Source organism: Mus musculus, chromosome 1 (assembly GCF_000001635.26).
Source record: "Mus musculus strain C57BL/6J chromosome 1, GRCm38.p6 C57BL/6J".
NCBI lineage: Eukaryota > Metazoa > Chordata > Mammalia > Rodentia > Muridae > Mus > Mus musculus.
The window spans coordinates 155,776,934-155,804,532 of NC_000067.6; the positions used below are offsets into that span (position 1 = coordinate 155,776,934).

At 50.9% G+C, this 27,599-nt stretch overlaps 1 protein-coding gene across 2 annotated transcripts in view; it reads right to left on the bottom strand.

Moving 5' to 3' along the window:
• Positions 1–1,221: 1,221 nt before the first annotated feature.
• Positions 1,222–27,599, bottom strand: part of Qsox1 (quiescin Q6 sulfhydryl oxidase 1) — a 34,745-nt gene continuing 8,367 nt past the window's right edge. Inside the window, exons 2-13 of one of the 2 annotated variants that reach the window (NM_023268.2) lie at positions 26,764–26,864; positions 18,418–18,463; positions 17,613–17,715; positions 15,261–15,351; positions 14,048–14,193; positions 12,365–12,499; positions 9,861–9,990; positions 6,470–6,592; positions 5,592–5,739; positions 4,342–4,521; positions 2,785–3,005; positions 1,222–1,918 (exon numbers count right to left, since the gene is read on the bottom strand). In NM_023268.2, coding sequence (NP_075757.1) covers positions 1,910–1,918; positions 2,785–3,005; positions 4,342–4,521; positions 5,592–5,739; positions 6,470–6,592; positions 9,861–9,990; positions 12,365–12,499; positions 14,048–14,193; positions 15,261–15,351; positions 17,613–17,715; positions 18,418–18,463; positions 26,764–26,864 — 1,433 coding nt within the window. In that variant the 3' untranslated portion in view covers positions 1,222–1,909. Of the gene's footprint in view, positions 3,006–4,341; positions 4,522–5,591; positions 5,740–6,469; positions 6,593–9,860; positions 9,991–12,364; positions 12,500–14,047; positions 14,194–15,260; positions 15,352–17,612; positions 17,716–18,417; positions 18,464–26,763; positions 26,865–27,599 lie in introns of both variants that reach the window. The other variant, NM_001024945.1, reaches the window with a different exon arrangement.

A 27,599-nucleotide genomic window follows, 5' to 3' on the forward strand; every position in this document is an offset into this window, starting at 1 on the left:
GAGACCCTTAACTCCTAGAACATGAGTGTTTCTCTGTCCAACCCAGCAAAAGGACTCTTTGAACCCTCTTCTACCAAAGAAACAGCTAGAAAGGCCCGTTAAGACACAGGAAGCCCCAGTCCCAGGATGTCTGCATGGGCAGGACAGGGGGCCAGCTGGTGGGCAGGCTGGCTTATCCGAGCCCTGGACATGAGCCCTGGGAAGCCAAGGTAGAAGGCAGTGGGGCAGGAGCTCACCCTGCCTATCAACCAGAAGGCCTGAGATAGGGCCAAGGGGCTCTCTGTGCAGAAGGAAACTCATACCACAGGTCTCAAGTAGGACTCTGCTACTGCGCTCGGTCCCGTGGCTAAGCATCATGGAGCAAGCCTGCAAGGGCATTTCCAGGAGAGCCCCAAATCTTAGATACCCAGGTGACTTGTGTAAGTATGGCTACTGGTACTCTAGGATTGGCTGACAGGAATCTCTACTTGACATTTTGTGAGCAGTCAGGCTATGGGGCACGGTTGGTAAGGAACCCCCTGTGGTCTTGGACTGGTAGGGCACTTCCTTGAACAAAGGCCCTTGGCATCTCTTTCAGAAACCCTGCTTGACTGTGTGCTGGCCTGTCAGCCTCTCAGACCCTCAAGCAGAGGATGCAGGGTGAGGCTCAGACATCCCAGGAGCCAGGCTGCTAAAGAGGTCAAATGCCCTGCCAGCTGCACCCTCCCCCACCCCAGCTGCCCCCGCGCACGGGGTGTCCTTGGCGGTCCACCTGCTGCACCCAGAGCTGAGGCCGGCTGAGCAGAGTGAAGATGTCAGAGAAAAGCCCAAAGCTCCCCGTAATGAGGTTCATTATCAGCTGCCCTGATCCCTGTAAAACCCAGCAGGCTGGATTAGGGGCAAAGTCTAATCCAGGCTGACTCCTGGCTGAGCAGCCAACCCAGGCTGGCTGGACAAGCCTGGCAAGTCCTCTCCAGGAGAGCTGAAGGTGGCAGCTCCAGACAGGTCCCTCAGACACCCGGGGTAGGTCTCAGGGAGGGTGGAGAGCAGGAGGTGGCAGGGCCATTACCAAGGCTTGTCCCCAGTGTGTGTGTATACTCAGGCTGGGGCGCAGAGTGCTCTGTGGGGGGTTGGGTGAGTGCCTGCTCCTGTCCCCAGGAGTGCTCCACCTGCTCAGGTGAGGCTGGACGCTGTACATTTGTAGACACGGTCAATACCTCTCCAAGGATCAAGTCAAACACGTTCTGCGTGACTTAACAAAAATAATTTTATTCCACATCCCTCCCAAGCCACAGGAGCAGGGGAAGGAAATGTGGGCTGGTCTCTCCACCCCCTCCTGCCCACAGTGGACCCAAGCGGGAGAGAGAGGGCTCTGCCCACTGCCCTAAACCCAGCACCTTCCACACCCCAAAGTTAGCATTGATTTTAGAGACCAAAGTAAGAGACAAGCACCCCCGCTCAGAGAGGAGTCTGCCCTCTCCCAGCTAGCCCAGGACTAAGGCACTACAGACCCCAGCATCACCCACCCCCTTGCCCCTACCACCAAGCAAGCACTACACCCTACAGTGCAGCAACTGTCACCCTCCCAGCCTGCCAAACCACACTCTTGCAGCAGAAACCCCAGTTTGAACCTGGGTGACCAGAATCATTTTCTGAGGCTCCCAGACCCATTCTTGAAGCTAAGCCCCACCCACTCCTGAGGTGCTGAAGCTGGCCAGGCCAGAGAAGGCCGGAGGGATGCTTTTTCTTCATGTCGTGAGGGAGGGGAGTAGACAGTCTCAGAATGCAGTGAGGAGGTCCACTCCAGCCCACCCGGCCCACATACACTCCTCTGGATGAGAAACCTTGGAAACTCTGGACTTGTCTGCCTCAATCTAAGGCCAAGACCAAGCAGGACACATTGAGACTTCAGCAGGAATGGGGCAGGACTTCACAAGAGCTGAAAAACAGAATTTGGTGCTGAAGCCAGGGCCTGAGCCTCCCAGAAGCCTCCTGAGCCCCTGCGTCAGGCTGCTCCTACCCCATGCTGGTCAGGCGAGACTGGCACCCTGATTCTGTTTTGTCTAGGGAATCCTCTCACAGTAGACTCCAGGGTTCACTGAAACAACTCACTTTCTTGGACTTGCCACTCTCCTAAGCTAGACAACAGAACAAGGGGTAGAAAGGAAGCAAGGGGGCCAGTGGGCCAAAAAAAAAAAAAAAAAACCCAAAGCCCCAGACATCAGCAGCTCCTTGTCTGTCCTCTGCCGAGGCAGTTCAGGCTGTGGGGTAACTAGCATGGCCCTTTGGGGTTCTCAGCCTGGCCCGAAAGTAGGTGTACATGGCCAGTAAGCCCATGAAGGACACGGAGTAGAGCCCCACACAGAGGCTAATGTCCAGGTGGGAAATGCCCCCTCCTAGAACCTGCAGCCACTGGCCTTGGCCCTGTATAGCTAGGGCCTCTGGTTCCTCTTCAAGTATGGGGGCTAGTTGCTTGGGGCTGCGGCCCCCTCGCCTGAGCTCTAAAGGGCCTTGGAGGTGGTTCACCTCAGGCAGAAATAAGGCTTCAGTGTCTCTCTTGCTCAAGTGTTGCTGCCCGGGGGCATTCTCCTGCATATCCCTCTGGTGGTCTTCCATGCGCTCAGGAGGGCCCTGCCCTGGTGAAGCTCCACCCATTCTGAGGCCTGTGTATAGTTCTTGGGGGCCACTTGCTTCAGGCTTCTCAGCTGGTACATCTAGGGCAGTGGCTCCAGGGGACTCTGCAGAAGCAGCCTGCTCATGGCCCAACACTGAATTTCTGCTCTCCAGTTTTAATGTATCCATTACCAGCTCGGGGGTAGCTTCTGGACTCCCTCTCCGGCCTGTGTGTCTAGATGCAGAAGAGTCTATGACGATGTTTGCTGGGGAGAAGTGAGCCTTGAGAAAGTTGAGGGTGGCACCAAGGTCCCACAAAGGCACCTGTCCGTTGAGTTCATTATGGCAGGCAGAACACAGCTCACGGGGAGGCCACTGCACCTTGGGGAAGTGGGGGTCCTCACTCAGAGCACCTGGGGAGGGAAGGACACTCAGTTGTAACAGCCACTCTGCCTGGAGTACACTCAGTTAGCTATAGCATCCACTCTGCCTGGAGTACACTCAGTGAGCTATAGCATCCACTCTGCCTGGAGCTCAGGTTTCTTTTGTTCACAACACCAGCTTTTTCATCTGCAAAAAAAGGCTCACCAAGCCTTTAAAAGGATGGGAGGTGAGAGATACAGAGAAAGAAAACAAAAGCAAAAATAAACCAAGATTAAAAACCCAAAAACAAAAGGAGCAGGTAGCCAGGCTCAGTGGTGCAGGTCTGTAATCCCTGCCTCTCAGGATGCGGTAGAAGGATTGAATGTTCAGGACCAGTCTGGATGCCTCTGTCTCAAAAGAAGGCAGAGGAAAATTTGGGGAAATAGCTCAGTAGTAGAGTGTCTACCTAGCTTGAGCTAGGCCCAAGGTTCCATTCCAAGCACCACTACAAACCCAAACAAGCCCTGGACAAACTGGCACAGTTCTGGCCTACAGGGTGACCTGGCCACTGCGGCATTTGGTGGCAGAGGTGAGGTAAGGACAGGGGAAGAGGCTGGCAGAGAAGGTAGGCATATGTCTTTTTTTTTAAATATTTATTTATTTTATGCATATGAGTACACTGTAGCTGTCTTCAGACACACCAGAAGAGGGCATTCGATCCCATTACAGACGGTTGTGAGCCACCGTGTGGTTGCTGGGATTTAAACTCAGGACCTTCGGAAGAGCAGTCAGTGCTCTTAACTGCTGAGCGATCTCTCCAGCCTATATGTCTTCTTTTTAAAAGCCACTAGGAGACTCCAGGACAGGGAACCAAGTGCTGGCTTACAGTACCAGCGGCTCCACCCAACTCCTACCCTAGGAGGGCTGCCTGGGAGGTATACACTACTCCCCAGATGTGTAGCATCCAGTCTAGAGAAGGCTCCCTCCCAGGCTCTGTGTAGGAACTACCATGCTCCCACTTGCACGGAAAGGCAAACAATGTAAGTAACTACTTACATTGGGGAGGCTCCCCACTCCCCAGCCCACTCTGGTAAGAACTTTCTCTGGGTATGGAAAACCCATGCTCTTTTCCCTGTTAGTCTGATAAGAGGCATATAGAGGGACCGCAGAGCGGAGGAGCAGGAGAGAGGGGTCCTGGGACCAGCAGGGGAAGGAACACTAGCACTGAGCACCAGGGTCATTCAGTGTCCCCATCTGCTTCCTCTGCACATGGGGCCAATGAGACTGGACTGGCAGATATGTGTAAGAAGCATAGAGTGCCACTGAAAATGACAGCCAGTATGGCCCCCATTGCCACCTCCAGCCTTGGAAGTAAGCCCTCCTTACCTGAGAGGCGAGCGTTAACCCTGTTGTGGCTAGTCCAGAGCCAAAGAATCGCATTACTGGGACTTCTCACTTGGTGCATGGACGCTGCAGCCATCTGCTCAAAATGGTCCGCACAGTCACGACAGCCAAAGAAGAACTGAACATAGCTCCTCATGGCTTGGAGGACCTCCTGGCCATCAGCTGCAGGGAAAAGGAGACACCACAGAAAGGCTCTTCACACTGCCAGCCTCTGCTGTCTCCATCAGGGTTCCCCACAGGCTGCCCCACCCTCCTCAACTCTGCTGTGGTCCCCAGCAAAGTGCCTCACGTTCCAGCCTATGACACAGGCCTAATACTCCCTTGCCTACTTCTACCCTTTCGGGGGTCACCACAGAGATGGTCCCATTTCCTCCCAAACTCCTAAACTTCAGTTCCCCCTCTCCTCTTCAGTGGGACGTTCAGGCTCTGTGGCATGACTAGACAGGTGACAGAAGCAGGTCACTCATCCCAGCCTCCATCCTCCTCCTCCACCTGCCTGCTTCAGCTCCCACTCAACTTGCTCTCTGGCGAGCCTCACCTCTCTGGGACCCTCTTAGAAGTCTATCCTCCTCTGGTCTAAATAGCTTCTAGTCTGCCTCTATGTCCCTCCTTATTCTCACTCTGACTCCCCCATATAGGCTGGTACTAGCAAGGGTCTCTGTCGACTCCCACACTTTTTCTTGAACTGAAACCAGACTCTCCTGAAGGTCACCCACCCACACTTTCTATGTTTTTTTTCTCTTCCTGTACCTCAGATACCTTGGGGCTCACTTCCTGTTGCTTCTACACATTCCTTCCTCTGCAGAGCTCCAACGCTGTAGAAAGTAACCTCCCTCTATCCCCCAGGACCTCGTAGGAGTGCTCTCTCTCTCTCTCTCTCTCTCCCTCTCCCTCTCTCTCCCTCCCCCCCCCTCTCTCTCTCCCATCTCTCTCTGTGTGTCTGTGTGTGTGTGTGTCTGTCTCTGCTTTGCAACATCAGTGTCTGTACCACTGTGCCCCCTCCTGCTCCATCTCCCCCACCCCCACTCCAGGTCTAACTGCCCCACATCATGGCTCTGTCAGCTCTGCCTCCCTCTTCTCAGCATCTCCAGAACTGTATTCCTGCAAACACTTCCTTTTCTTTCTGCCTCCCACTAATACAGGATCAGTCTAGCTGACTCCCATGGGGGACAGACAGATGTGACAGACAGACAGATTTGAGGCAGAGTGCAGTGAGCAGGCCCTGGACTCACCTGGTTCCTGTGGGTGGGCCTCACTATATCGGTTTGCCTGCACCGTCAGGAAGTGGAAGAGGACCCACAGTGAGCAGGGAAACCCCCGGAAGTGTGGCTCACTGCCCTGGCAGCCGACCCAGTTCACCTTCTCAGTAAGGACAGCATCCTAGAAGGGACACACATGAGCATGAGTGCACAAGCAGACAAGAGAAGGGGTGGAAACGGGGATGACAAGAGAAGCTTCCAGGAGCCCACAGCACCACAGCCATCTTCTTGGCCAGAAGATTAGCAGATCTGAGAACTCATGGCATAGACCAAGTTCTATCGAGGTCCCTGGAACCTTGACTCCTTATAAACTCACATGGGTCTGTATGTCCACTGGGTATGGCTTGTTTCTGCAGACAGCAGAAAGAACAGGTGCTCTGCTGGGGGCCATGCTGGGGAAGCAGGCAAGAGTTAAGAACTCTGGTGTCTTAGATAAATGTGGTGGCTCATGCCTATCATCTTCACATTTGGGGAGCTGATGCAGGAGGATTGCTGAGTTTCAAGGTCAGTAGCCTTATATACAGAGTAAGGCCCTATCTCAAAAATAAGTCTCCACTGCCTCATCCCTCAGAGGTGTTAGCTCTGTTCACTGACAGGTCCTTACAGGGTCTTAGGCTAGAACCGTTATGTAATCTCCTAAACTTGCTTTCTTCATCTGCTAAGTGAAAATTCTGATGTATGAGGATTCGATGAGATATTCCATAGGACCCAACGAAGCAGCTTATTAGTGATAAATGGAATCACTTAATGCAAACCTCTGGATAACGTCACCAAGTGTTGAGGCATTAAGTCCTCCCAGTCCCAGACATGTCGAGGCATTGATAGGGCCTTCACTTGCCTGCTGGACTCACCTCCTTCCTGCTGTCCAGAGCAGCTTTGAAGAAACTGTAGGGGATCCTCTTCTTCTGCTGCTTCTGAAGCCAGTCGTTTATGGAATGCAAGAAGTTCTGGACCAAAGGCTGCCCAGGGAAGTACTGTAGGGAGGAGCAAGTGGCGATTGGAGAGTAAGAAACAATTCTATAGAGTTTTACGTTGTAACAAAAACCATCAGACACAAATGTGAATTCATATACTCTATTCTGGACAGAGGAGAAGAAACTCTATGTAGCCTAGGCCCTGTGGGTCTCTCCTATCAAGGCTCAGGCTACAACGCTGACCTAACCACATGAAACCACTCAGAGAAAGTTCCAAGCACCACACCACTCCCCAGGACTGCCTTGAACACTGGGCACAAATCTCTTCAGGCAGTCTTCTGACGCAGCAACTGATGGCCCAGCCGGACTTATGTGGAGTAGGCAAGGGGCTACGCGTCAGGTAATTGAGGAAAACTGCAGCTGTATCTTGGCAGCTGCTCTCTGATGCCCAGAATCCCTTTATCACCCAGCCTCCTGGGAGCAGTGGTTGGGTTCTTCGGAAACAGACACCAGGACCCCCTCCCCACGACAAACATCCTGCTAAGCCAGGAAGGAAAAACTGCAGGGACGTCTCAAGCCATAAGATGGAAGAAAGATCATGCTCTAGGGAAGAGGGTGTCAGTGGTGTCACCAGAGGGAGGCACCATAAAAAGTCTTTAAATCCCTAACACAGGGCCCAGTGGGACTCTACCCACCTCCCTTTGGAATGCCCATTCCCGCTTGGAGTGCACTCTCCTTTTTGCTTTTGATAAGTAAACTGTTTTTAGCTGTCTGTGTTTCTTGGCTCAGCTCTTTCTTTTGAAAAGACAAGAACCAAACTGAGGAGAAACCTTCATTGGTAATAGGCTAGGCTGGCAAAAGACCTTTCATTTTTTAGCTCATGGGCCGCCAGTATGGACAGGCTAGCCTAGGGCTTAGGGCCAAGATCCAAATCTTGATGGTAACTCCCAAGAGCCTCAGAGGAACATGAAAAGCTACTTTGACAATAAGTCAACTCAAATCTGATTAGTATCAGCACTTTAAAACCACAAGGACTCAAGGGAGGAGGGGATGTGTGCATGTGTGCACATGTGTGCATGTGCAAACGCCTGTGGGGGTGGGGTGGGGTGAAGGGGACGCAGCGGTGAAGCAGAGCAGATAAAACCACAAGAGGAAAGATGAAGGTGGAGAAGACAGTGAGCTGAGAGATGTGCCAAGAGGAGGAGGAGGAGGAAGACACCAGGAGAAGAATCCTAATATGAGAGTGTCACAGAGGCAGCATCCGAGAGGGCATTAACCCTCCTTATCAAACGGCAGGGGCTAGCCAGCCCCCCAGAGTGACAAATGGCCGGAAAGACTTGTGCTTCAGAGCGCTTCCTCCTGGTCAGCTCCCGGGAGCTCTGGGTCCACACGCAGATTTACAGCTGAAAGTCAGCACTTCTCTCTGACCTCTGCCTGCCACCCTGACTTGGCACCTTCTTTCTGCCTTCTAAGGCCACGTATCAGAAGCAGCGATGAATTAAAGGGCTCTGGACAGCAAGGGCAGGGAAACCTCGGTGACCAAACGCCACCCAGTGGCCAGCCCTAGTAACGGCTCAAATGTGACAAGGCAGGCTGAGTGGGGATGGGGGGTGGGGGGGCTCTCCACTCCAGGCTTTCTTGTCAGAGGAGAGGGAGGATGTTAAAGGAGCCATGGATGTGAAGTTCACCTTCAACAAGGCGATCCCCCGCCCGCCCCCCGGGCTGTCAGTTCCCCATCTCTAGAATGATGAGTACCACTCACAGAGTTTAAGAATGGAAAATAAGCAAACACACAGTGTACCGCACACTCTGTCAGCCTGCCAGAGCTTGAGGAAAGGAAGCAGCTTTGATTCTTCTTCTCCAGGGAAGAAAGAAGGTCCCCAGCAAAGCATATAGGACGCTATCAGTCACGCAGACAAAGGTCAGACAGGGCCTCTACACTTGGGTCCCAGGTGCACCCACTGTGGGCCTTCCTCAGTCCTCTTCTCAGAGACCTGGCTTCTGGCTAAAGAGCCCCTTAGTAGATCCTCATCTCCTGCTCTTGCTGAGGGTCTAGCTGAGTGTATCGCTGAGAGTGTGCTGTCCAGGCCTTTATCTAACCTGGATACTTTCTGTCTCCTCTCATATCACAGCCCCGCTGGGGAGCAAACTAAATACCAGCCTGCTTACAGCTGGACACAGATCCAAGCAGCACGGAGAAACTACTGCTTCCCAGGACTCCTCTGAAATAATCTGACCTGGGCTCGGGGTCTCCTCATTGAGGCCTGCAGGGCTGGGGAGCACATGGGAGCTGTCCCTCACTGAGGTGGTAGGAAAACACTACAAAGGCTTGCTCTGGATTGGCTCCTTCTCAATGTTCAGCAGGGTGTCTGCACCAGGCCTCCTCAGTATTGTGGAGTACAGGCTGCAGGCCGCTGAAGCAAGGAAATAGCTCTGCCTTGCCCGCAACATTCCTTACAGGGTCTTCTTTGTATACAGATACACAGGCCACCAAGCCAAGAGGGTCAGAATGGTGGCAAAATGGGTGAGATCTGGAGATTGCCCAGGCCCCGCTGGGAAGAGCAGGCTCAGATTAGCTGGGACGGAGGGAGGCTGAGTCAGCAGGCAGGCCCAGCGGACAGACAGCCCTGACTCAGCAGCAAAGCAGGCAGGGCTGCCCATGGATGGGAAGGCAGAGTCGGGAGGCCAGGGAATGACAGCTCAGGACAATGCCTCAAGTCTGCTCCTGCTGGCTATCTTAGGGCAAGCTACGTGAGCCCCTGGGCCTTAAATGGTAGCGACACAACTCTGAAAAGCAGGCAAAAAGACTAAATTCTTGTCAGACATCAGGTCCTTAATAACCAAAAGCTTCACTCTGAGAAGTAGCCACCTTTCTGAGACACTACCAGGGAACGCTAGGGAACTGGGTAAGCCTGAGGAGAAAGACAGCAGAGCAGAAAGCACCCCTCTTCACTCTGGCGGTCCGAGGTCCTATCTCCCAGTCATCATGGCGGGGAGTAAGACACCACAGTCTGGGGCTTAAGTGAGGTAGAGAACACAGGTAAGCAGGCAGTCACCATGACTGAGGAGAGTCCCAGGTATTGGGATATCTGGCCGTGTGTCTCTCCCCTCTGCTCTACAGGACAGATGGTCTCTGGTCACGTGGGGCTGGTAAAGAATACGGCTATAAGAGGAAGGCAGACGCCTATGGGGGCCCGGGCAGCTATGGGCCCAGGTGTCCAGTCCGACCTGAATTCTCAAGGAAGGGACTGGTTTGGTGTCTACTCTCCAGAGATGCACACTAATCACATATGAACTCCAGAGACAAAGGAAGCCGGGGCCTGCTCACCTTGGCCAATACTGCCACAAACTTTTTCAGGGCCACCAGGCGCTGTCCCTCCAGCACTGAGAACTTCCCCACTTCTACACGCAAGATGTAGTGGAGTGCGGACTCCAGGTCGGCCATGTAGATCTTGGAGCTGAGGTTTAAGAAGAAGTGGAAAGAAGAGAAGCATTAGCCTGAGAGCAAGCACTAAAGGGACAGAGCGAGGGAGCACTGCTGACGTCACAGTAATGCGTGGCGTGTGGCTCTAACAGCGGTTTGCTGAGTGCCCTGGGTGAATAATTTCTCTAGACCTCAACCCTTCCTCTGTGTAACAGGCAGAGTATACTGCTTATAGGTAGGTTGCTAGGAGGACTGACTGAAAACAGAGAAACCAGCTTGCTACAGGTGGGTGGGGCCTTCTCTCCAGGCCCAGAGCCAGCTCCTCCTGTAACTCACCAATCAGGCTCAGTGTGTTCTGAACAAAGACCCTTGGGGCAGACACACAGAGCATCGGTGCCCACACACAAGGCTCTGGGAAAGCTAGGCTCTCTGTGAACGTGGAAGGCCAAGAGGTTAGTTGCCCACCGAGGCCAGGCACTGGGATGGTGGAGAGATGGGTGAGGAAACACATTGCCTAGCTCTTTCAGGGCTCATATGCACCTTGCTGCTAGACCCTGTGAGGTCTAGCACCTCTCCAGCCAGCTGTCCCATCCTTGCCCACCATGCTTCCACGGGGGCAGCTCAGGTACTGCTGGGAACAGCGCTGAATGCCAGCTACTCACTCCCCTCTGGCTCCTGGCTAGGTTTTTTGAGCTTAGGTACTTCCTAGCCCCTGGGTTCCTCACCTGTAAAGCTGACCAATCATTCTCCTCTTGATGGGACAAAGCCAACAGGGCCAACTGACAAGATGACCAGTGAGCACTCGCACTTCTTCATTCTCAGCCAAGTCTCCACTGTGGTGTCCCTGAGCCTCAGTTTACCTCACTGTCCCCATGTTCTGCCTCAAAAAGTGGCTTCCTAGGGCTAAAGAGAGAGCTGAACACCTGCTGTTCTTTCAGAGGACCTGGCTTCAGTTCCCAGCACCACCCAGGTGGTTCATAACCTGTAACTCCAGCTCCAAGGGATCTGATGACCTCTTGTGGCCACAGTACAGATATATGTGTAAATAATACAAATGTACATTTTTAAAAAGTGGCTTTCTCCCAGCTGTCTGAACATCCCCCACTTAGAGAGTCAGTACTAAGCTGCCTGGTCAGACATCTTTGCTTAGTGTGGAGCTGGGTACTGAAGCAAGAGGTCTATAGCTCCATCCCCATGCAGGGCATCAGGATGCTTACTAGGAAAGCAAAGCCCAGAGCCTCATAACACGTGGTTCTTCCACACCTGTAACTGTGCACAGTGACAAGGACCACCCAAAAACAGAGTGAGCTCCCTGACCAGGCATTCAGATGAAACTGTGTGACTTCCTAGGCGGGATGCTTCGAGGGACCATAAAGGGTATAATCAGAGACCACATCAGTCCTGTAGGATCAGCTAAGGCAACCATCACGGTTAGCTCAGCAACTGCCTACATTACCCTTATGCAAAGGTGTTGAGCTTCTTTCTGCTCTAAGCAAAAATCTCTAGGGGTGGGAAAACAGTGCACGCGCACACGCATGTGTACACACTACACACACACACACACAGCTCTAGAGAAGCTGGCCCTCTGTGGGAGTGAAAGACTCTAAGGCTGGGAACTGGGACAGCAGAGGGCGCGGGGGCATCAAGGGCAGCAGCTTGTCTTGCTCTCAGAGCTAATGTGCACGGCTGCCAGCCCTCAGGTCTCACACCCCATTTGACAGATCTGAACCCATGGTGCCTAGGACGTGCCTGGCACTGAAGAAACAATGCTTAGGGCAGAAGTTAGTGTAGAACCTCCTCAGTGATCCTCCACGTGGACTCTACTTGCCATTCCCCCAACTCTCTTTCCCTTTCTCTCATTCTCCCTTGCTCTCTCACCACGAAGCCGAGACTGGCCTGGAATTCACAGTCTTGCTGCTGGGGCCTCCCAAGTGCTGGCATACAAGTGTGCAGAACCACGGCTAGCTTCTACTTGCTTTTTGAGTAAAGTTAAGCTTTATATAACATGGACGCTAGCCAGCACTCCTTCTATTATAAAGGACAACGTGGAATGCTGTTTGGTAAACACACATTCGGCACTGGGGTCCTGGCACAAAGATGGGAGAGCCCACATCAAGATTTTTGAGCACGGTCAGCAGTTAGGGATCCCTAAGGACCAGTGTGTATCAGTGTGCTACTCATCGAGATGGTCTCCGAGAGCGTCTGCCTAGGGCGTTCAAGTCCTGGGTTGGGTTCCCGGCAACACAGAGATAACAAAATGAAACAAACAAACCCCAAGGCCAGACTTGAAGGGACACAGGTAGGCTATCCTATGACAGGAACAGAGATAGGCTATCCTGTGACAGGAACAGAGATGAGTAAGGCAGTATTCATGAAGGAAATGTATGAGGAGAACCAGGTGGCCTTACCGGTCTGCAAACTTCCACACTGTGGGTGCTATCTTATCAGCAGTGACTGGGGTGGCTGTGGTTGGGGGAGCATCCCTGGTCAGTCCAGGTAGCCCCCGAAGATAGGATGTATAGAAAGACCTGGACTCCACCAGCCTGTAAAGAAAGAAAATGGAAGTGCTAAGGACAAAGAAAAAAAAAATCACATAGCTAACCAATGTCAGCAGGGGAAATAGGTGGCTCCTCCCACAGAAAGGTGCCGTAAGAAACATTTCAAGTTGGTCTCATCTTGTCTTTGGCTCCTTGGGCCTCACTTGTCCATTCACTGTCCATGGTATAGAAACCCTCTTTTCCACCAGATACGGAACCCCTATCTGGAAAAACAACTGGGCCTGAGAATTACTCAGTGTGCCTTCTGGCTCCAGGCAAGGCCACGGTCTACAGAGACTGAGGCAGGTAGCCACTGGGAACACCATCCATTTTGCTACAGAGAACTGGGGATGCATTCAAAAGAGCTGCTACCTAGCTGTGCAAGCCCAGGGTCCCCAGCACCACAGAGAAAAACAACCAAACAAAGACCACCAGCTTCTGCCCATGACAGGAATGGCTGGGTGTGACTGGTCTCAAGACAGCCACCCTCCCACAAGCTTGTTCCAAGACATCACAAGGTAACATCAGCAGGTGACATCACAAGTTGACATTACTTCCCATGGAAGTCAAAGAGCTGATGTATGATTTTAGACATAATAACAACAGAGAACCAGGTTTGCCCAAACACTCCTGATTTCTCTTTCCTAATACAGGAGTCTTGAAGGCAGGAGCTATCTCCTCCAAAAGGTCTAGCCAAGATAAGCATCAGTGACAGGACGTCCCATGGGAGCCAGCGTCAGGAAGCATGGTTTCCCTGCTCTGCCATCCGGGCTCAGTGTCTATCAGTGAGCAGATGGCTCAGGAGCAGCATCGTCACAAACAATTTTCCCCTCCAGCAACTCCAAGCCAGGGAAACAATGCCTCTTCTTTCTCTAGGACTGGCACTCTCTGGGCTTGCCTGGGGTCTTGCCTTCCAGGCCTTGTGAACATCATGTTTCCTGACTCTGGCTGGCCGGCCTCAGGAGCACTGGTGGACCAGGACAGGGAAAGGGCGAGGGGGCTGCCTAGCCCAGCCTCAGTGTAGGGCGGTACTAACAGCCCCAAGAAGTAGATTTCTGGGTACCTACGGTAGCCTCGATTTCCTTGGCCCCCCAAATTTCTGCCAGCAGGGCCAGGCTGACATCAATCATCTGCCTGAGGAGGGAGGGAGGGTACCAAGGCACCAGCTGGTGCCATTTAACAGGCCATTCAGCAGCAGGCCGCTGACAGCAGCTGAGGCTGCTTCATTGTTTTCTCCTGACATTTTGGAGCAGACTATTGTCTGGCTCCTAATGAACTTTTCTGCAATTAGAAAAGCAGAGGGAGGGAAGGTCCAGCACATCTGAGTCCTCGCCAGGCCAGCACCCCACCAACACATGGCTCTGTGCACAGAGGTGTGGGATAACATGGTCATGGCATGGTGTAGATGGCTTCGGAGCTCAGGGCCGGCCGAGGCAGGAATCCTGAGCTGCAAGGTCGGAGGTCTTGACTCACACATCTGCTTCTCCTACCTGCCTGCTCTTTCTAGTGACCTCTCTGGCAGGAAGAGTGACTGGGCAGGGACGTCACACTCACACAGGCACTCGGGAGACAGAGCCATTCCGAAGCAGCAGGTAACAAGATGGGAAGTCAGTGACGCCAAACTTGTTCACCAGGTCACTCTCTGTATTCAAGACCCTGCGCACTGCCACAGCATGGTACTGGGACAGGTCCAGAGTTACCTGTAGAAGACAGTAGGGTGTGGATGGGGCTTACCCAGTGGGCAGAAGGAACCTGAGTACTAGCCTGGGGCTGGGTAGGCACCAGGTAGCAGCTATGTTCTATCTAGACTTGAAACCTCGAAGAGCAGACCGCTGTGACAAAGTTGACACAACCCTCAGGTTACAACTACCAAATACTGAGGCAAGGGGCCTTGAAACTGTTCAGACCACACACTTTGTGTGTCCTATTCGAGTGCCACCTGAATATGGTAAAACATGGCCAAATGTGGTTTTGTTTTCATTCTTTTTGTTTTGTATGTATTTATGTGTGTTTTTTGTGTATGAGTGCCCCTTCTACATGTATGTCTACATGCTACAAAGGGCATCAGACCCCATTATAGATAGGAGTGAGCTGCCATGTGGTTGCTGGGAATTGAACTCAGAACCCCTGGAAGAGCAGCCAGTGCTCTTAACCGCTGAGCCATCTCTCCAGCCCTGATCCAGCTTTTTAAGTAAATTAGTGACAATTCTAATATGAATAAGCATAACTACTTCTATCCAATAGCTAGAAATAAGGCTCAGACCTAAGACGCTCTTTAAACTGATGGAGAAGTGCAGCCTTCACTGTTGGTCAGGGATCCAGCTTCCTCACAAGGGACCAGGCTAGTTCTCATGTGTCTGCTTCCCTCATTTTTTTTTTAAACCCCAATTCTATGAAGTTAGGGCAGTAAAAAAACAACACAGGTTTTGAGTCAGACAGCACTGTTCTACATTAATAGCTGTGTGATCCTAGACATTTTACACTGCTCTCTTAAGTTTAGAGATTAGCAGCAATGTGTTGGTATCTAGTCCTAGACTCAGTAAATAGCAGGTATTACTTTTTAGTTTCAGAGAGAGAGAGAGGTAAGAGCAGATACCAACGTTTAAAGTGGAAAGGAACTTCCACTTTGTCCCACTTCCCCTGTGTCCCACCAGGGGTCAGGCAGAGCCTGGCTAATAAATGTACAGGGATTAGTTGCCTGCACTGGTCTGAACCAGGCTCTCTCCCGGGGTCTCTTCTGAGAGTCAGGAACGCTGGGGCAGCTCACCTCTCTACCCAGGTAGGAGTCTTCCCTTTCAAAGACCAGGGCCAGGTAATCTGCTTTATTTCTTGTAAAGAATCCGTCGATATCATTCAGCCTGCAAGAGATAAATGGGGCCACTTGCTCTCCATAGCCTGTGGAAATGAGGTAAGACTCCTCCCAGCGATGCATCACTTCCAGTGTAGCATGTCTCCCATAACCCTGTGGCCTCCCTCTGCCAGCCCACCAATGGAAGGAAAGTAAACCCTTAGGTCTCAGAGGATGCGACTCATGCTACCTCACGCTGCTTTATTCAACCCACCTTGGGTTTACTGTTTTATATTTTTCTTTCTGTCCCTTTTACGAGTCAGGGGTAAATGGGAGGCAGGCTGGGGAAGAGAAGTGGTGGGGAGGGTTGCTTTCAGCCCAGCTGTCTCCATGTTCTGGGGAAGGCCCAGGCTTACTGGTTCCCTAAGAGACTGGTGATTAGAACCTATCAAGTGCAAGCCCCGATCCACGGCAAGCCATGACCAGTGGGAGAGCTGCATGTTCCTCTCAGAACAGGAACAAAAAGGGAAGAAGTGAACTAGAGTCCTGGGTGCAGGAACCTTTTAGCTCGAGGTGAGGGAGAGTGAGGCCCAGTTTTCTTAGGTAGAAATGATTAAGAAGGCAAATCCTATCTCTTAACCAGAGAACTAACCTACAGATTGTTTTAAATACTCAGTGAAAACTGTGTCTCTCCCAGAATGTTAAGGAGGACAGCTGAGAAGGCACACAGGTTGGGGAGTCTGCATCTTCCTCTTATCCTCAACCTGGTGGCTCACTTCCCCACACTTAACCCAAGACATGTAGCAAATGCCTCCAAAGAGAAAGGGTGGCATTAGGTCAATGCCAGAACCCAGCCTGGTGGCAGTATGGGTAGATATGACAGACAAGTGGGGATTAGGGCGAGCCTTTGATGGATAAAAGAGGTTCTGTAGCTACCTAACATCAGCCTCTTGGGTGGCATTAGGTGGCCAGTCTCTCTGGCCACATCCTCATACCTACCCTAGGCTGGCAGAGGAGCAAGTCCTCAGCCTTCTGGAAGAGGCAGCTTAAGTTTCAGCACGTGTGTCTGCCTATATTCTTCCTAAGGGGCATCAAAAGGATCACTTAGAGACAGGTTGACAAATGTGGCCACTTTGTTTCTTTTAAGGTCCCCAGGGCTGAAGACACACTATAGTGTGTGTGTGTGTGTGTGTGTGTGTGTGTGAGAGAGAGAGAGAGAGAGAGAGAGAGAGAGAGAGAGAGAGAGAGCTGAGAGAGAGAAACATAGCCAGGAGGAAATGCAGGGAGAAAAGCACCAGGGTCCAGGCTTACAAGCTCATCCTAGATGGATGACATTATAGCTTGGACAGGAACTGTCCCCACAAAAGGCTCATGCGCTGAAGGCTTTAGCCATTGAGAGATGACTGGCTCACGAGGGGTCTGACTTTTAATCAGACTACCCAGCTTATGGATTCCTAGTCAATGGCCAAATCGGGTGGGCCCTAGCTGGAGTAAGTATACAATGGGGTACATGTCCCTGGGGTCTGTACTGTCCTGAACTCTCTCTACTTTTTGAAGTGAGCAGCCTCTGTCATATGCTCTGGCTGCCATGATAGTCTGTATAATCTCAGATCCCAACTGATTGGTCCTGCCAAATTTGGGTCGAAACCTCTAAAGTAATGAGAGCAAACAAACCTTTCTTTCTCTAAATTGTTTCTCAGGTATTTGTTACAGCAGAGAAAAAAGGAAACCAATAACCACCAGAGAGAAAGTCGGTTGTAGAACCCTGGCCTACATTAGGAGTGTATGCTTGGCCCAGGGTCTCCCTCTGTGAGGCTCTCTAGGAAGATAAGGAATTTGGAAAGATAATAAAGGAGTCGCTGTGAAGCTGATTAACACAGGTTGACCAGTTGTCCAGAATCAGTTTCCAAGCAGGGCTTTTACTCTTCTGAACATCCTAGCCTTTTCTTCCTGGTGGTATCAATCTCTTCTGCCCTCTCATCTGTCAGTGGCCTCCCCTGGACTAGGCCAGAGAAAAACCTCCTACACCCACAAACCCTCCTGAGGGCAGTCAGAGGAAGCAGCAGCAAGCACGCTCTGGAGAAGCCCCTCACATACTTTCCTTCCATCCAGAAGGTCAGGCCCTTCGACCCTCAGCCAGCTCCTAAGAGACATGGCTCCTCGACACCTGAAGCAGAAAGGAGTCGCTTGTGGCTGCTCTAAGGTATGTCTGGCACACTGGGGTATCTACCCCACAGGAAGAATCAATGTGGGTCCTCTGCCCTGTGGTTCCCAACGCCTTCTCCATGCTTGAGCCTCATGCCACACTAAGCCTGCCCCAACCCAAAATACTTGGCAGGTTCCAGAGGTGGACAGGCTGGGGGCCATGTGTCACGGTGGGACTCCAGAGCATCGATGAGCCTCATACGCAGAGTCTGCACATTAGCGCCAGCACCTATAAACGAAAACAGGAAGAGGGTATCAGGACAGATCAGACCCCAGCACCCTTGCCAGTTTCAGTCACAAACAAGGGTCCTCACACCAATTCCAAGAGAAAGCACATGCCAGCCCTCTCCTGAGAAGTGGTGAGGTGAGGGCTCCATGGCTTGAAGACTAGCGGGAGGCCCATCCCTGCACACAGCTACTGACCGCTGTTTAGTGAGCATCAGTGAAAAGCCACTCGTGGCTTTCATTCTCTGGAGACGAAAGTGACTCCTTGGCCAATGTTAGCTTTCCATGTGCTGATATGCCCTCGCTCCTCTTCCTGGAAAAGGGGCTCTGAGGCTGGAGTCCTCAGGGAGAAATCCCAGCCCATCACGGCACACAGCCAAGGGTCAAGGATGCTGAGGGCAGAGAGGTCTCCCTCAGAACTGGCCACGGGTTTGTTCTTTGAACTCAACCTCGTTTTGACATAACAGCTGTTCTGGGAATGTGGTGCCCCACTCTCAGACCTAGGACTTTGGATGGGGCACATCTGAAGGGCTGCTCAATGGGCTTTCCTGGCTTTTCTGCCAGGCTCTCTGAGAAGACATATGGGAAAACCCAAACAGACTTCACTTGGAGACCCTGCTTCACCCTGTGGGAACCTGGGTAAAGGCAGAAGAGCTGGAGAGGATGCTGGCCATGCCAACACAACAGCCGGAGTTAGAGCACCCACCTGGCAGTGTCGCTCCAGAACCGTTCTTGGTAAAGGCCTGAAAAAACTGAGAACAGACAAGGGTGAGCGGTCAGAGGTGGCACTTGAGCTGCTTAGGGACGACTTCTCTTTTGCGCCTCACTTTATTCCCCTGTGATGGACTTCAGGGAGGCTTTGTTCTGCGATGCTTCTCTAGTGTCCTGACATTCAATTCTTTGCCAATGCTTAACGCACCCTTAGAACCTGAAGGCAGCAGCTCAGGAATGTAACTAGAGACCAACTCCACAAAAGCTGGCCTCTGCACGTAGTTCCTGGAAGCCGTTAAAGCGAACAGTGAAGTCACTGGTGGTCTCCATGCAGACCATCTGAAGAAGGAAGTGACTCCTCGGCCAGTGTTGGCTGCCCGTGTGCCGATCTGCCCTTGTTCTATTTCCTGGATAGAGGTTCTGAGACTGGTATCTTCTCAGTGAGAACTCGCTGCCCACCCATCATGGCACTCAGCCAAGGGTCAAGGATCCAGGACAGGTCCTACTGAGCGGTAGACTCAAGCCTACAAAACCAGGACTTGTCGCACACATCAGCCTCTTTCGACATCACGATGTACTCTTTCCCAAGTGTGTGACATCCTAGGCCTAGTGTGTCATTGGGGTGAGAGGTGAGAAGGAACACTGGGTAACAACCTGGGCTTCTGGCCAAGGGGCAAGATAGCTGCAGGCCTCTTACTTATGGCCTCCTATCCTGAGAGAGAATGTTGGTTGTCCTGGGAGACAAGCTATCTGCAGAAGAGCCTGAAGGCTTCTTCTTTTTGCTAGCAGGAACACTTTTTTTGCAAGTTTACTCCTCTATCTCCAACTGCAAGGCCTCAGCTTTATCCCAAGCAGCTGATTAGGTCAAGGCTATAGGGTCTGGCAGAACTGGTTTCAAGACCTGGCTTTGATGTTTTTGTTGTAACCTTTGAAATCTTTCTGCTTCTCTAAACCTCAGTATTCTAATCTTTTAAACGAGATATAAAATTATATATATAATGATATCATATATAAAGTGGTACTACCAGCCTAGAACTGTTATACGACTCAATAATCAAAAACTGAGAGTAATTAAGGTACAGGAGCCAGTACATATAAAAACTGACTCATTAAATGTCAATTCCATCACTATCACTCCCTCCTATACACACCCCTTCAGCACCATGAAATACTGACCAGCTAGGACTGGTCTGTTCCATATGTGTGTAGACAGGAAGGGAAAATTCACATGAGAAACAGACCACAGTGGCCAACCATCCCTTCCTGTGATTGGCTGCTTCCTATGACCTCACTGCCTTCCTCCTGCTCTCTACTCCACTCTTTTTTCAAAATACAAATGCAATACTTTATTCATGAATAAAAGCAGCTCATTTACATATGTCACAATGTGCCCATGTCCTTGATAGTTACTGAACAAATCCGGACCTAGTAAAATTATTATTCTAATACTTGTAAAATGATGACAAATTTCCTGAATTGTGACATGAAATGAGGACACGGGTTTCTAAGAATCTTTATGGACAGACGCTGCTGCTCAGAGGCAGGGTGGTCTGCTCAGCATGTGACAGCTGCTGTGCTCACTCTGTACAGGGAGGACAGACTTCAGCTCACTGCTACACCTCTCACACCGTGGACCAGCCTTTGGTGGTGTGCCTTTCTCAGAGCTACGGAGAACAACATGGTGCCTCTCCTTCATCAGCTGACCCAAGCCCTTTGTCTTAAAAGGTGCTGGTCTCCTCCCAACAAAAAGCATCTCCTTGAGCCTAAATTTCAAAGCTCTAATCTATCACTGAAACTCAAGAGTCACTCAAGAGCCCCGCCCACAGACTGCACAGCTAAAGGAGTTCTGGGCCATTATCAACCTTCTCGGTGTTCAGACGCTTCCAGCTTCCTTCTGGGATGGTATCACCCTCTGAGAATGTGGCTCCCATATCTCGTGGACTTTGGAGTTTTTTTCCTACCAATTAATAACTTTCTCGTTAAATGTTTTTTCTACCAGCCCCTTTTCTAGGCTACAGAGAGATCCGTAAACTGAAAGACAAAAGGGAGGAAGGGCAGGCCTAGAGAGACCTCCTTTCTTCAGTCTCTGCACTTCCTGTTCCCCTGCACTGACAAATGTCTCTTCTGCTCCCCAGACATCTCTGCCCTGCCTCTGAGCCCACCGCTCAGCTAAAATCATCCGGCAGAACCGAGTGGCGATTCTCTCTAGCTGTCCCAAGTTGTCTCTCTGGTGCTTCTCCTGCTCTTGGCAGTAGCTGCTGGCTGCTTTCCACCTTTCTCCATGGCTTTTATCTTGTTTTCATACACATATTCTTGAAACTCTCTTTTCTTTTCTGTGTAGCCACCCTCCCTACTTTGCTGCACAGACCAGCCCTTCTCAGCTACTGTTAGCCCTTGTCCTGACTTCATTCTGTGCCACTGCCATTAATTTCCATCTGCTGCTCTTAGGCTCTCCTGCTGCTCCACATCAGAGCAGATCATTCTGTGTTTAAGGTGCCCTTACAGGCACCATCAGGAGGAAAGGGCTCCGTTTATACTTTCAAATGAATGAATGAATGAATGAATGAATGAATCAAGAATAAACCTACTGCTCTCTGTTACCAAGTCATTCACTTTGTCCAACACATTTACTATCTGAGCCTTGTGTCTCTCGTACTTACCTGTCCTAGACTTCTGGTTCCATCTGCTAAGCTCCACGGAGGTGTGAAGGCCCCGTGCCTACACACCAATGCTGAGTGAGCCCTCCTTCAACCTCTGCCTGCACCTGTGCCTTACCTCACCCAGCAACCAGTCCTCCTCCCTGCTGCCCACACTGGCATTGCCCTTAGCTACAACCCTCATCCAGTTACCTGGCAAGTTCTGCAACTCTGCATTGGGGATAACTCTCCAACAGCCCAGGGCCAACAGGAGAAAACTGAGGCCCTGCTCTATTACAGTAGCTCCTGTTTGCTTTCTCTTCATGGGTCAGGAATGTCAGTTCTCAGCTGGGGAGGGAGGTGGCTCAACAGGCAAAGGAGCCTGCTGCCAATGTGAAAGCCCGAATTTAATCCCGAGGTCCTAGACGGTAGATGGAGAGAACTGACTCTTGAAAGTTCCTCTATCCTCCAAATACATACACACACACACATACACACACACAAATACACATACACACACACACAAATACACACATACACACACACTAAATGAAAATAAAAGAAATACTATTCTCTCAATCTGTTCTTCAACTGTCTTGCCACTATGTTTCCTTCCCCAAGGCATAACTATGGGAGTCTTCTTCAGCTCTGCATGAAGGGTGAGCAAGATCCTAACTCAATACATTCAAGGCCTTCCTTTCAAGATCTGAACCCAAACTGACCTGCCACCATTCCACACACTCCTACTACAGTGAACTTCAACCTGGACTTTCCATGCAGTAACCACCATGGTGGTTTGAATAAGAAGGCCCCATAGGCTCCTATGTTTGAATGCCTAGGCACCAGAGAGTGGCACTGTTTGAGAAGGATTAGGAGGTGTGGTTTTGTTGGAACAGGTATGGCCTTTTTTGGAGAAAGTATGCCACTGGGGGTGGGCTTTGAAGTTTCAAAAGCCCAAATCAGGCCCAGTGTCTGTCTGTCTGCTTGCCTGCCCCACTCTCTTTCTCTGTCTGCAGATCAGGATGTAGCTCACAACTACTTTCCAGCATCATGCCTACCTACATGGCACCATGTTCCCCAGTGATGATAATGGGCTAACCCTTTAAAACTGTAAGCAAGCCCCCAACTAAATGCTTTCTCTTATAAGAGCTGCCTTCGTCATGGTGTCTCTTTACGACAATAGAGCAGTGACTAAGACAACCACCCACCTGACTGACTTAGGCAGTACTCACAGCTTATACATTGCTGCAAGCCCCCCTGTGCCTGGTATCGATGGTGTCTAGCACACTCAGCTGCTTAGCAGACCTGTGTCCAATCCAGCAATGATAGCCCTTTCATCATCTTGAAGGCTCAAGTGGAAATCTAGTCAGGGCACATTTCTGTCCTCAGGAAAATGTATTCTCGTTAAGTCAGCCATGGAGGTGTGTGCCATCTGAGGTCAATTACCCTTGAGAAAAATCAACAAAGCATCCAGGACTGAGTCTTTTCTCTGAGAGCAGGCAGCAGTTCATTCATTAGCATTCTCTCTCTCTCTCTCTCTCTCTCTCTCTCTCTCTCCTTATTTTATGTGTATATGTATTTTACCCACATGCGTGCATATATACCATGCCTGTGTCTGGTGCTTGCAGAGGTCAGAGGAGGGCAATGGAGCCCCTGGGGTTCAGGATGCTTTTTAGGCCACCATGAAGGTGCTGAGAACTGAACCTGGGTCCTCTGCAGGAGCTAACAAGGCTCTTAAGTCATTGAGGCATCTCTCCAGCCTGCTGCTGTCTTTTTAATCCGTCACCATAAAACAAGACCCAGGAAGGAGCCTCTGCCTCCCCTGACTGTGGAGCTGCTCCTGTGAGGCTCTGGTCTTTCCACAACAGGACTACTGTTAGCACAAGGCAAGACACCGGGAACCAAAAGCACAAGTCCCAGTAGTGACTGGTGGTGGCCCTGGAGCCAAGTGTATAGGACAAGTTCTCAGAAACACAATCAGGTCTTCAAGCATTTCATAATGAGCTCACAAAGAGTGACAGCCTTAGTTACTTAATCTCCGTGCTAGGAAAGATCAGTGTAAAAGGTGTCTGGAAGCCAGCGGGTGACAATGGAGAGGGGAGCCCATGTCCACTTCTCAGAGAAAGGAGACACCTAAGTTGTCTCTCTCGTCCTGAGAACTCACCCTCGAGCTACAGCGTTCCAGTAGGAGCTTACAGAGTGACAGCCCAGGCTCTGCACTCTACAAGTGTGCCTGGCTTCCAAGGACCTGCCATTCCTGGGCTCCTACTCCCTTGCCTCACCTTGCCTTCAACATGAACCTGAACACCATACCACACGCCACACCACATAGTTCAACTCACAATAAGCCCTAGCTCTCACCTTCCTGCCCATGCTCCTCTGTCCTAGTCAGACTCCACCCTTCCTTACACACATCTGGAGCCCCCTCCCACAGGAGGTCCTCTTTGATGAGCAGGTGAAGACTTCAGGAAGAGAGGCCAATTCCTCCAGCATTTGCTCCCTGCCTCCCAACCAGATGTCCATCTGTATCCTGTGCCAGTTGTTCCTAGCCTTTCCCCCAGTTGGGAACACAGCCCTGTGCACCCAGGTGACAGACCCATCAACAGATGCTATTTCAGAGTATTCCTAGGATGTACCCTCCACACAGAAACTGCCATTAGATCAGGGAACAAGAGGAGAACTAACATCTACCCCCCCACACACACCCCAATGCCAGTGCCCGGGCACTCCCACAGGTAGGACCTTTCTTCGTACATGGCAATCTTATCAATAGACATCAATAGTCATCTCAGAGAGAAGACTCTCTGCTGTACTTTTCCATGTAATTCTCACTAAATAGGCTTTCCCCACATGATGAGGGGACTGCTCTGGCCTAGGGTTTGTTCAGCCAAAACCTACTACCAACTCAACTCCCAAAGGCATTCTGCCCCAGCCTAGTGGGGACCTGATGGAGCAGGATCCCCACCTTCAGGACTAGGTATTTTCTAAACTGGCTGGGCTAGTGGAAGTTTAACACATGCGCATAGTGGCAAGGTGCTGAAGGCAGAGAAAAAGGACAGTGACACATGTCACTTACTGTGGTGGCCAAATTTGTGTGGGTATGTCCCCATCATACCAGCAAAACTCTCTACATGTGAGGATCCCTACCCAACATTGGTCCTCACCTAGGGCTCTCTCTCCCAGCCTCACGGGTAGGGAGCAAAGACAGGCCCTGGTCCCTACAGGGCGCAGGCAGCCAGCCAGTGGGGCCATCTGGCTAGCTGGCTGACTTTTCAAATCTGCTCTGCTTTTTAGGGTGCCTGGCCAAGGTGTCTACAGGCACTTTAGGCTTTCATGAGCAAGACTTTGGAGACCTGAAATATGTGTGAGTACTGTTTTAAAACACTCTATAAGCAACCTAGTGGTCAATGTAGTAAATGACAGCCAGTATTTTTTTTTTTTTTTTTTTTTTTTTTACCCTAACAGAAAATATTAACTTTTGCTTTAGCAATAGTTAACATACACCAAATTCGGGATCACAATGTAATATATATATGTCTTATTGCAAGCCACAGGAAGAAATCATTTCAAAGGTACTGCCTAGAGTCTTTTAGAGTCTAAGAGCAGAGGCTTACCGACAGCCTGAACCATTTGGCCACAGATAGAACTAAGCAGTAGGCCCCTCGGGGAAGCCATGGGAAGCCTTGCCAAGGGAGACCAGACAGAGCTTAGGAAATGGACATTTGTCTACTGAACTGGCCCAGCCAGGTGTTACCTGTCTGGAAACAGGGGAAAGCCAGCGCGACGGACCGGGTGAGGTTCCTGCCAGGCTGGGCAGGTAAGGTGATTAATCACTTGAGGCATCCAGGCTGCGTGTACTTCGTGACTTAGGCAGGTGCTGAGGAGCCTCCAGACCTGCAACCATCTGGGCTTCCTCCTCACACCCAGGTGCCTGGCTCCTCCCTGGCTGAACAGAAAGCTCCCTGTGTCAGCCCTACAAAGCCCTGACTGCATGTCCTGAATGCTCTCCCTGTGGGTTAGACAGTGTTGAGGACTCAAGAGAGAGGAAACTGCGAGCCTATGGAGGATGGCTCTTGCTGCCACCCTGGCGTCCCCACAGCTTTCCCACTTAGCACTGCCCACTCTGGCTCTGCACAAAGACAGAGCACTCTCACGGAATTACTATTACCTGTCTTGGGGCTGAGGACAAGCAGTGTCCTTGCCAGGGAGATTTTCTATTTAAAGAGGTGGCTGATGGGCTGGAGAGATGGCTCAGTGGGTAAGAGCACCCAACTGCTCTTCCGAAGGTCCAGAGTTCAAATCCCAGCAACCACATGGTGGCTCACAACCATCCGTAACGAGATCTGACTCCCTCTTCTGGAGTGTCTGAAGACAGCTACAGTGTACTTACATATAAAAATAAATAAATCTTAAAAAAAAAAAAAAGAGGTGGCTGGTAAGAGCCTCCCTGGATGATGTGCCACACTGTTCCCCAAACCAACCTGGTCTTAGGGCCTGGGTGACTATTTAGGAAGCGACCCCTCTGGGATGGGGAGCCTCTGAGTCCAGTGTGTGTGTGTGTGTGGGGGGGGGGGTCTCCATAGGTTAGTACTCCTGGAGATGAAACTGCTGAGTGGTCAGGCTGAGTTCCAGCTCATGGATCTGACTGAAACTGGAGGTCCCTGAGCTCAGAGATATCTTGTTCCAGGGATAACACTTGGCCTTTCAGCCTTCAGAGCTCTAATGGCTGTAGACAAACTGCTTATCTAGATACTAGATGGTGGGAGAGGCTGAGCCCTACCTTAACAGCTACAAATGTATTATTCTGGGCTGTGTAGGGCTCTTGAGAACCATGGCAATTGTTCAGTCATTTAAATGGAGGTGCTAGAGAGATGGTTCACTGGTTAAAAGCTGCTCTTCCAGAGGACCTGGGTTCAATTCCCAGCACCCACACGGAAGTTCATAGATGTCTGTAACTCCAGTTTCAGGGGAACTGACACCTTCATACAGACCTACACGCAGGCAAAGCACCAACGCACATAAAATTAAAATAAATAAGTAAATGATTTTTAAAAATTGTTGGTGTCCTATGATCCCTGACAGGGGATCATCAGCGGGTTCATGTCATTTCTGCCAGAGCTGGGTAGCAGAACCCTCATGCCTTGGCTGTTGGTGACTTCTGTCGCTGGAAGCCCTGCCACCCGACACACTGTACATTTTGACTGTGGGGGTGAGGTTGTCCCTGTAAGTCGCTTTGAAGCTCCAGTGGGTCAAGACTTGATGAGAATGAAGCATTCCAGTGTCTCTGAAGAGCCACCAGGTCCCCAGAGGGTGATCCTGCCCATGCACAGTTCAGAGTCTGTATCCTGGTTTTAGACTACAATCAGACCTCCAAGAGTTAGAGGGTCAGAAGTGAGAACAATTAAAAAGACCCTTGAGAGGTAGCAGCCCTCACTAGCCTATGTTACAACTACTTCACCCAATCCTGGGATCTACCCTCGCCAACATTAGCACATGTCCTCTCCTCCATAAAGACAGACTTTCTCAGAACGCGGGCACCCCTTTCTTTTCAGCCTCTGTCTCTAAAACAGATGCCTCATCAGATGAGGGCCAGAAATTCAGAGGTTCTTCAGAGCTCAGCAGCCCAGGAAGGTGCCAGGGAAATGCGGAACAGAGGATTGTGTGCTCGGCCAGAACCACTCAACTGTAGCTCCCCCTTCGCATACCCTCACAGTCGGGAAGCCAGCGATGTTGAACTCTCTGCAGACAGCACTGTTGGTCTCCTCAGCACAGTCCAGGACAGCAAGATTGAGTGCTGGCCTCCAGTCTGAAAAGATAAAGATGGCCCCAGTAAACAAGAGAAACTGGCAACTTCTGTTGTCTTCTATCCAAAACCCCACAGCCATTAACCCCAAAGCTCTCATGAGTACAGTCATACTTTCTTCAGAAAATGACTCTGAGGCAGTTCCCTCAGTCTTCACTTAGGGGGATGCAGTTAACGGCATGGTATGCAGCCTTGCAATGGCGTTTGAATTTCTCTAGTGCCTTGGTGGAATGTGGCGAGGGGTTGGAGGAGCTAAAGAAAGAAGAATGAGGAGTGTGGCCCCTAGAACCTGTTGTCCCTGAAGAGCTGCCTAAGAAGTTGATTATCTCCCAGAGAATCAATATGCCTTGGGAACTTGTATTCCCCAGTGAACCTTCCCACAAGCACCTAGGTGCCTCACCCAGACAGACACACAAATCCTAGGGATGGAAGAAAGCAGGAGATCCAGGACCCTTCCAGAAGGCAGGCCTAGGGAAGTCAGGAAGATTGGTCCTGTTTTCTCTTCAGGCCCCAGCCTAGAGGCTTCTCTCTGAGAAAGAAACTAGCAGAGGAAATAATGGCACAGACCAGAAACCAACAGGAAATCAGTTCGTATTAAACAACTCTCCTGAGCTCTGACTCAGGTCAGGCCGCCATAAGCCGCAGTTACATAAACCTTGGGAAAACATGGCCAGTGTCAAATTATAAAGCAGAGCCTCGCAGGATTTGAGGCACTAAGGAAATCAATGCTGTGTATTG